The 10,000-nt window shown below is 41.9% G+C and overlaps 2 protein-coding genes across 2 annotated transcripts; both read left to right on the plus strand.

Annotated features, from left to right (window-relative positions):
- Positions 1-4,184: 4,184 nt before the first annotated feature.
- LOC121320207 (odorant receptor 131-2-like) lies at positions 4,185-5,248 on the plus strand. Its single transcript, XM_041258459.1, has 2 exons — positions 4,185-5,048; positions 5,234-5,248. The coding sequence occupies exons 1-2, from the start codon at positions 4,329-4,331 to the stop codon at positions 5,246-5,248; spliced, it is 735 nt and encodes a 244-aa protein (XP_041114393.1). The 5' UTR covers positions 4,185-4,328.
- A 3,643-nt stretch (positions 5,249-8,891) lies between these two features.
- On the plus strand, positions 8,892-9,803 carry LOC121320208 (odorant receptor 131-2-like). The gene has a single exon (XM_041258461.1). It carries the CDS (start codon positions 9,042-9,044, stop codon positions 9,801-9,803), a length of 762 nt encoding a protein of 253 aa, XP_041114395.1. The 5' UTR covers positions 8,892-9,041.
- The last annotated feature ends 197 nt before the right edge of the window (positions 9,804-10,000 follow it).

Raw genomic sequence — 10,000 nt, forward strand, 5'->3', positions numbered from 1 at the left:
GGCAGCTCCTGCTCCTCTCCCCCTGATGGTGGGGGAAGTTATACCAGCAGGCATTCATCCTCTGCTGGTGGGGGAAGGGATACCAGCAGGCATTCACCCTCTGCTGGTGGACGGGAACCAAGCAGGCATTCACCCTCTGCTGGTGGACAGGGACCCAGCAGGCATTCACCATCTGCTGGTGGACAGGGACCCCTCATTTGCAGGGGACTGGTGCGGCTTTCCCTCACTTGCAGGGGACTGGTGCGGCTCTCCCTCACTTGCAGAGGAAGGTGATGGAGGCAGAGGAAGCACCTTCTCCTCTCCTCCAGGTGGTGATGGTAGGGAAAGTTATACCAGCAGGCACTCACTCACTGCTGGTGGAGATGGGAACAGCTCCCTCTCGGGCTTTGAGATTCCCGAGGTTCCCCCTTCTGGGCGCTGGACTCTTGTGGTCCCCCCGTCTGGGCACTGGACTCTCGTGGCCCCCCCGCCTGGGCGCTGGAGACCCTGCTACCTGGGCTGCTGTTCTGTTTATAGCTGCCTCCAGGTAGCAGAGGACCAACTCCACCTCTTCCTCCAGGGAGTTTGGGGTGTGTTCCCTCTTATATTCCTCCCATCACTCCCTGTCCATCAGCCACAGGACCTGGATGGCTATGGGCATGGACTGGGCCTCCAGCCCAGCATTGGCCTGGATCCAGTCTCTCAGCCTGACGGCGTCTTCTGACATGTTTTTTTTTTTCGTTTTTTTTTTGAACAAGAAATTGCGGTTCCTGCTCTGGTCTGCATCTAGGAGGTGCTGGTAATCCCATGATGACACCACGTGTCACAAAGACGGCTACAGTGGGTGACGTCAGACCAGAAACAGGAAATAAACGAGAGAGAGAATTGGAGTTTGGTGGTGCTGAGTGAATGGTTTCGCTCAGCATTTAATAAATGAACAGAGAGCCAGAAAATAAACGGTTGTAACAAACACAAAACCACAGGACACGGCACTTTGCCACACACACATTTTTTTCACACGACTAATAATAACCAATAATGTCTAATAACAGCTTATCCACGTAATGCAGAGGCTTGGAAGAGGCCTGAAGCTCTTTTTAAATCTGTTCTATAATTGCTTCATTCAAAACCCAGACCCCAAGTGTCATAAAAAACTGAATAAAAAATTGAGCTTGAAAACAACACACCAAAGGTAAGGTAATGTGGTGGAGCAGTGTCGAGGCCGAGGCTGGCTAGCAGCAGGAGCAGCAGACGCAGATACAAACCAATCCAAAACAAAACCAGCACCCAAGCAAGGCTATCTCGGTGCTGACACTTGTATTTCACATGGCGCCTCACAATGTATTGCATTTAATGGAAACAGTAAGCTCTATATAAACTGATAACTGATGTGTGCATATGCAACTCCACCCCCAGTAACTTCTACAACTACAGGACACTCATTCAGAGACGAGAGCTCAGCAGGACAAGAAAAAGGCTCAAAGCTGTCATTTAAAGCACAGTAATAAAACACATGTATGCCCTGGGTAGAAGATAATCAGGCTGGAGGTCTTTCCTGAACCACTTTAATGGGAAGATATTCCTTGCTAAAGTGTGAATCAAGTGGTCTTTATCGTCTTATAAAAGTAAAAGCAAAGCACAGTGTAATAAAGCAGAGTGAAAGCATGGTAAAGCATAGACAACCATTGGAAACAATAGCGAGGTTTGGTGAAGCATATTAATAAACATGGCAAACCAGGGTCAGCTATGGGAAATGCAAAGTATAACCATGGAAAAGCAAAAAAAAACACTGCAGTAAAGACTGCAGCCTCTAAGACATGCAACCTCCAAGACTGGAGCCTCTAAGTCTTTTTAGTGAGGTGTTTTCTATAGTGTGCTGCAATATGGTAGTGTGGGACAAGCAATAATGCTCAACATGGTGCTCCCACTAGGTGGCAGCGTGAGCAATCCTGTTAAAGTTGATGCACTGGGGTTCTGTTTGTGGTTTAACCAACACTGCTCAATGTAGTTAAACAAGCTGGAAATGCATTCTAACTAGTTGGCTAATAGAAGTGTTAATTGGGCATTTTTTAGGGGCTGGGAATGTAACCGCTTGCTGGCAGGATTGCACGTCAACAAGCAGGGAGCAGCTGCTTACCAAGCAGCCTGATCACTGACCGGAGTGTGAGCTGAGTTCCTTAGTCTGCCTTGTGGATGCCACCCCTAGCAGCACAAGCAGCAGCCCAGCCTGGAGAGTGTTACTGGGCAGATGAGATGAGATAGTCAAGCAATGGGAATCAGCCTATGAGATCTGACCAGTGCAGCCATGGAGGAGTATCGAGGTCTAAGGTTGTCAGGGGGCTTGTTTTACCCAGAGCATCTGCTGTGTGAGAAGTGGAGTGAGATGTGATTTGAAAAACCACAGTCTTGTATATCAAAGGTGTGTGGGCACATAAGCTTCTCCCTGTACATTATTGACTACTTTCTGATTGGACTGGGAACCTGCTGGGTACATTATTACAGCAGGTTACAGAGCAGTGGAGGTGATGAGTTTATTATTCATTTTTTAAAATCTCATTGTAAATCCCAGTGAGTCTCAGGTGACTTCATTTGTAACCCTCTTGATAATAAACCTGAAAGCAAGCATGACAGCTGTATCCATTTAGGTCCCTTGAAAAGACTTATAAGCTGGGATTTTCCCCTCAAACATGAGATTTGTGCTGGATAGAGGTAAGTGATCCTTCATTGCAATGCACGGGCACCTCCATTCTGGCTCAGACACTCACACGCTGACACACTGTTTTGTTGTAGTTTGGGGTTGTTTGTTTGTTTGTCAATAAGATGAAAACCCAGAAAGTTGGACATTATAATTCTTTGGCAATTATTTTTGTGTTTCATGTATTGTGTTTTATTTTTATGGGTCAACGTAAAATGTCTTTTTGATGAAAATAAATCTAAATTTAAAGATGTATTCAAAATGGTTCTTTGACAAATTTAGATTTATTTTCCTCAAAAGGACATTTTGTGTTACCCATATAGGTTTGAAAGAAGGTATAATTACAAAAATGAAAAAAAATGAAGTTTTCTGGTTGTACACAAAATGTTTAAAATTAAAAAGAAAATGTATTTATTTCATGGTGTTTTGGTCAAAAGCCCTTCATTGGCTGTGCATATATATACATATATTTATACAACACAATTCTATCATGGAAAATTAAAATGCTGAAAGAAAATGAAATGCCTCAAATACACTTTTGCTCCTCTCTACAGGCGCTGGCACAGTTTTATAAAAAACACTTTTTCTAATTTAATTTAGAACTGTAGAACTGTAACTGGTCTTTCTTTCTTTCTTTCTTTCTTTCTTTCTTTCTTTCTTTCTTTCTTTCTTTCTTTCTTTCTTTTTAAATTTTTTTTGCTCAGAGCAAAATTGGTTTTTGGCTCAGAGCACGAGTCTCGTTATCGGTCGCTGCAGAGCACAAACGTCTCGCCCAGGTGTTCACAAACAACAAACAGGGGGAGTGCAGAGCGGGGGGGGGGGGGGGGGGGGGGGGTTTTGCTGAGCTGGGTGGGTGTTTGCTGAGTGGGTTGGTGTTTGCATAGAGGGTGAGTGTTTGCAGAGCAGGTGGGTGTTTGCTGAGATGGTGGGTGTTTGCTGAGATGGTGGGTGTTTGCACAGCTGATGGGTGTTTGCAGAGCGGGTGGGTGTTTGCAGAGCGGGGGTGGGGTTGTTGAGCAGGTGGGTGTTTGCTGAGCTGGTGGGTGTTTGCTGAGTGGGTTGGTGTTTGCATAGAGGGTGAATGTTTGCAGAGCAGGTGGGTGTTTGCTGAGAGGGTGGGTGTTTGCAGAGCTGATGGGTGTTTGCTGAGTTGGTGGGTGTTTTCTGAGCAAGTGGGTGTTTGCTGAACAGGTGGGTGTTTGCTGAGTTTGCAGGTTTTTTGGGATATGGCATGTTATAAAAATCTCTAATTCAATCTGTTCAATATTTCACCAAAATCCATTCAACACTGCATACAGTCAAGGTAAAGTATTACTTGCCATGCAAACCCCTTAGGAAGTACCGAGGTTGACTATAGTGCTATTGATGATAACCTAATTGTCTTTATGAAATAATTTTCCCTTTCCAGGATTCCTTTCTTCTCCTGAAGTCCAATCCCAAGGCAATGAACTCTACTATAGAACCGTTCGGCACGACCTTCAGTGGAGATGTTGCAACCATTCAAGTTAGAGACACTTTCAGCACAGCCCTCGCCAAAAATATAATCACTGTGTGCGTCTGGCTGGCTCTCAGTTACATCAACGGGGCTCTGGTCCTCACCTTCTTCAAAAACCAAGCTTTTTATGAGGATCCGCGATACATTCTGTTCATCCACATGGTCATCAACGATGCTGTTCAGCTGACTGTTACAGTGATGTTATTTGTTGTGAGTTATGTTTTCTTCAAAATCAATGTCGCCTTCTGCAGCTTTTTTATATTAATTGCTATCTTTACCACTATGAACACCCCTCTGAGTCTCGCAGGGATGGCTATTGAGCGTTATGTAGCCATCTGCAACCCCTTGCAACACTCTCAGATCTGCACGGTGCACAGGACTCGCATTCTCATTGCTGTGATCTGGGCTGCAGGTGCTGTCCCTTCGCTAACAGACCTGTTTATTACTTTAGCAATAAAACCTGTGAATTTTTTCCACTCATCTGTTTTCTGTCTGCGTGATACTGTTTTCACAGCTCCCTTCCTGTCTTACAAAAGACATGCTTTCGATGGCATATATTTTTCCTTTGTTTGTCTCACTGTAATCTACACTTATTTGAAGGTCCTGTTTGCAGCAAAGGCAGCCAACAATGATGCTGCAAAGGCTTGCAACACCATCCTGCTGCACGGAGTCCAGTTGTTAATGTGCATGCTTACCTATGGGATTCAACCAGTGCAGTCAGCCCTGGTTATGATTTTCCTAAGCCACTATGTAAATATCATGTATGTTGTCTATTTGTTAGTATATATTTTGCCAAGATTTCTTAGCCCAATCATCTATGGTATCAGGGACCAGAAATTTAGGAAGTACTTGAAACGATACTTTGTGTGCAAAGGGCAGGTATTACCAAATACTATTTCCATTTAAAAATATAATATGCTTGCACGCATGTATGTATCTATGAAAGTATTCATGTATTTTAACCAATTGTTTCTGTATATGCTCGTATTTCAAAATCTTACAACATATCAAGAGAATGCTGGTAAAGAGCAAGTAAAATGTTTCAAATCTCAATTGTGTTTTAGGCCCAGGTGGCATAAAGTAACAAGTGTGATCATATAAAAACAAAGTAAACTTTTAGGAATTTCCATTATTCTTTCCAAATTCTTGTGGGTCACAAAAAAGAAAAATCATCACAAATAAAGATTGCATTTTGAAGAACTGTGGGTTCTGCCTGTGAGTCATGTCTTCTTGTTTCAGCACACTCGAATTAAAGACTGTCAGGGTTCAAACACACTCGTATACAACGTTTCAGTAAATACTGTGCTAACAATATTTCTAGCAAAAGCACAGGAAAGTAGAAAACATAAAACTACCACTTTTATTCACAAACAATACAAAACAGGATCAATATAAAAGGGTTAAACAAAACAATCAAAGCAGCGCCCAAGCACAGCTATCCACCGCTCTCCTACATTTCTGCTTTTTTCTCCTTCTCCTTTTCCCTCTTTCTCCCTCTCTCTTTCCTTCATGCCAAACTAAGTCAAAAGCTTTTTTAAAATCTATAAAAAAAAGCAAATGTTTTCTTTTTTTATTTCGGTTTACATGCTTGTCTATTAAGGTGTGTAGGGTGTAAATATGGTCAGATGCCCTTGTTTTGGTAGGAATCCAATCTGATTCTGTGTTCGATAAGGAAGGCCAGGGCGTTAATGATACTGCAGAAAACCTTCCCCACATTACTGCTCGCGCAGATTCCCTGGTAGTTATTGGGGTCGAATTTGTCTCCATTTTTCTCATTGGAGACGCTGTCTGCCCCGCTCATATTACTGAAATCTGGATTGAAATTTCCTTCTGCGATATCTATTTTTAAACTCCTGCTCAGTGATCAATTACTGTAAGGTGACAGGGTTTTATGTTGGGAAATATTTTTAAGAAAAATTAAAAACTGAAATATCTTGTTTGCATAAGTATTCAACCCCCACACAATTAATATTTGGTAGAGCCACCTATCGCTGCAATAACAGCTTTAAGTCTTTTGCGGTAAGTATGTACCAGCTTTGCACACACCATTCTTCTGCAGATTTGCGTCTAAAACGAGTTCCTTAATAAATTAGTAACTCAGGTTGTTTGGACGACGCTTGTGGAATTTTCAAATAGTGCCACAGATTCTCAATGGGATTGAGATCAGGACTTTGACTGGGCCACTGTAGGACATTCACCTTTTTGTTCTTGAGCCACTCCAATGTTGCTTTGGCCTTGTGCTTGGGATCATTGTCCTGCTGAAAGGTGAATTTCATCCCAAGCTTCAGTTTTTTAGAGGACTGAAGCAGATTCTCTTGCAGTATTTTCCTGTATTTTGCTCCATCCATTCTTCCTTCAATTGTAACAAGATGCCCAGTCCCTGCTGATGAGAAGCATCCCCACAGCATGATGCTGCCACCACCATACTTCCCTGTAGGAATGGTGTGTCTTGAGGCATGGGCAGTGTTAGGTTTGCGCCACACATAGCGCTTTGAGTTTTGGCCAAAAAGCTCTATCTTGGTCTCATCTGACCACAAAACCTTTTCCCACATCGCAGCTGGGTCACTCTCATGCTTTCTGGCAAACTCCAGACGTGCTTTCAGATGGTACTTTTTGAGTAACAGCTTCTTTCTTGCCACCCTCCCATACAGGCCAGTGTTATGCAGAGCTCTTGATATGGTTGACTGGTGCACCATTATTCCACTCCCACCCACTGAACTCTGTAGCTTCTTCAAAGTGATTGTTGGCCTCTCTGTGGCTTCTCTCACAAGTCTCCTTGCTTGAGCGCTGAGTTTTGAGGGACGGCCTTTTCTTGGCAGTGCCTGGGTGATGTGATGTAGCTTCCATTTCCTGATTACTGATCCAACTGTGCTCACTGGGATATCCAAACACTTGGATATTATTTTGTACCCTTTCCCTAATCTATGCATTTGTATTACTTTATCTCTAACTTCTGTAGAATGCTCTTTGGTCTTCATTTTCATTCAGATTCAAAGCCTTACCAATGATCCTTCAACAGTGGGGTTTTTATCCAGAAAATGTGACAGCAACTTTAATGGTTCACAGGTGGAGGCCAACGGTAAGATAATTGTGTTCTCGTTTGGGCAATTTCTTTCATCGGTGCAACTGGGAGCTATCACAGCACTGGGGTTGAATACTTATGCAAGCAAGATATTTCAGTTTTTTATTTTTCTTAAAAATAATTCCCAACATAAAACCAAGTCACCTTACAATAATTGATTCTGAGTTTCAGTTTTTAAAAATAAAATATCAAACAGAACGAAATTTCAATGTACCATTTGTAATTCGGTAATATGAGAGAATTGGTCAGGTGTCTGAATACTTTTGCAAGCCACTGTGTGTGTGTGTGTATATATATATATATAAATATATATATATATATATATATATATATATATATATATATATATATATATATATATATATATATATATAAATAAATATTCAGATTATCTACAGCCAGATTTACACCTAGTTTACTGTGTGGGTATGGGGTGACCAGAAAGTTGTCTATTAATGATTGGATTTCTGGGTTTCCAATTGCTTTCTGGTATTCTTCTGCACTGTGTGGAGCCCCTCTGTAAGAATGATTGAGGTTGTGCAGCTTGCTGGGCTGCGTCTGCATGGTGCTGCTTTGCTCTGTTCTTTTAAGGAACACAGTGGTTTGGCTGTGATCTGACAGAGGGGATTGAGGTCTGACAGTGAATGCAAGAATACAGGAGGGGTCTAGGTCAGTAAGGGTGTAATCTACTACTCTGTTGCCAAGAACCGAGCTGTAAGTGTATCTTCCCAAAGAGTCTCCTCGGATCCCACCGTTAACAATGAACAGGCCCAGGCGTTGACGGAGCTGCAGTATCTTTCTCAGATTTTTATTTGTTTCCCAGTCATGACTGTTTCTTTGGGAGTTGATGGCTGTGCAGAATAGGAAGTTTAGACCAAATATGTGGTTGTCTCCCTGTGTTCTGATACAGTCAGGCAGTGTGCCTGTTCTGGCGTTCAGATCTCCACAGATCAGCACATTCCCCTGAGCAGCGTGCATCAGCCCCTTGGCACATACGCTCAACGATGACATCACAATCAATTTGGGCTCATTGCAAACATATATATATATATATATATATCCTGGATTGTTTCTCCCTATCATTATCAATGCAGTTTCACTGGAAAGAGGTTAGTGGTTCTTCTTATTACTTCATGCACTCAGTGCTTTTTCAAAAATAATCCAACTGAAAATAACAACAGTTCCTTTTTTGTGCATTGTTTATATAGCTAGCCATTAGCAAGCAAGTTCTATCAGCAATGTATGAAAGTTCTCATTAAATCTTTTTTTTTTTTTTCCTGTGTGCGCACTGAGTTCCTTTTTATAAATAAGTAATTATCTGTTTAAAATGGTTAGTCTATTGCTACTTAAGCATGGCTCCCAGTAGGACAAGCATTCTAGGACAAGACTTCATTTACTCAGTAGTATTGAATATAGGAGTAATGATTACAGGGAGTATTGATTATAGGAGTATTGATTATAGTAGTATTAATTATAGGAGCATTGATGATGCTGATGCTCTTTTCTACACAACTATGTTTGTTTATCAAAGTATTTTCCCTTCCTAGGTCTCTATTCTTCTGAAGTCCAATCCCAAGGCAATGAACTCTACTGAAGGAGTGTTTGACACGACCTTCAGAGGAGATGCAGCAACCATTCAAGTTAGAGACACTTTCAGCACAGCCCTCGTCAAAAATATAATCACTGTGTGCATCTGGCTGGCTCTCAGTTACATCAACGGGGCTCTGGTCCTCACCTTCTTCAAAAACCAAGCTTTTTACGAGGATCCGCGATACATTCTGTTCATCCACATGGTCATCAACGATGCTGTTCAGCTGACTGTTACAGTTATGTTATTTGTTGTGAGTTATGTTTTCTTCAAAATCAATGTGTCTGTCTGCTTCAGTCTTATTTTCCTTGCTTACTTTACCACTATGAACACCCCTCTGAGTCTCGCAGGGATGGCTATTGAGCGTTACGTAGCCATCTGCAACCCCTTGCGGCACTCTCAGATCTGCACAGTGCGCAGGACACACATTCTCATTGCTGTGATCTGGGCTGCAGGTGCTGTCCCTTCACTAACAGACCTGTTTATTACTTTAGCCACAGAACCTGTCGATTTTTTTCACTCATCTATTTTCTGTATTCATAGTAATATGTATAGGTCACCTGCAGTATATTATAAAAATCAGGCATTTGATATCTTGTACTTCTCCTTTGTTTCTCTCACTATAATTTACACTTATTTGAGGATTATGTTTGCAGCAAGGGCAGCCACCACTGACAGATCTTCTGCTGCAAAGGCTCGCAACACCATCCTGCTGCACGGGGTCCAGTTGTTAATGTGCATGCTGACGTACGTCAGGCCTGTATTAGAGGTAGCTCTGATTGGTGCTTTCCCAAAACATGTTTTAGAAATCCGATATGCTTATTATTTGGTAATATATATTCTACCTAGATTTTTGAGTCCTGTAGTCTACGGTGTCAGAGATGACAAGCTTCGAAAATACCTTAAGGGTTACCTTGTGTGTAAACTCCTACAAGTTAGACCGATTACAGATCCGGAAAGATAATATGAGGATGTTTCAGTTTAACAGTATGCTTCTAAAAATGTACATGTATATGTTCAGAATTTAAAACATATATGCAACTTGAAAAACTACGCAACAGAAAACTCTATGCAGCTTATGATATAGATTTTTAAAAAGTGATAGATGGAGCTCCATGCATATTATGTCCATCTCATATGCATGGTTCAGTGGTGTCTTTT

The sequence above is a fragment of the Polyodon spathula genome, chromosome 8 (assembly GCF_017654505.1).
Source record: "Polyodon spathula isolate WHYD16114869_AA chromosome 8, ASM1765450v1, whole genome shotgun sequence".
In the NCBI taxonomy this organism is placed as follows: Eukaryota; Metazoa; Chordata; class Actinopteri; order Acipenseriformes; family Polyodontidae; genus Polyodon; species Polyodon spathula.

What these genes read in the sequence shown, in the direction of transcription:
- LOC121320207 (XM_041258459.1), top strand. Translation starts at nt 4,329, where the DNA reads ATGGTCATCAACGATGCTGTTCAGCTGACTGTTACAGTGATGTTATTT.
- LOC121320208 (XM_041258461.1), top strand. Translation starts at nt 9,042, where the DNA reads ATGGTCATCAACGATGCTGTTCAGCTGACTGTTACAGTTATGTTATTT.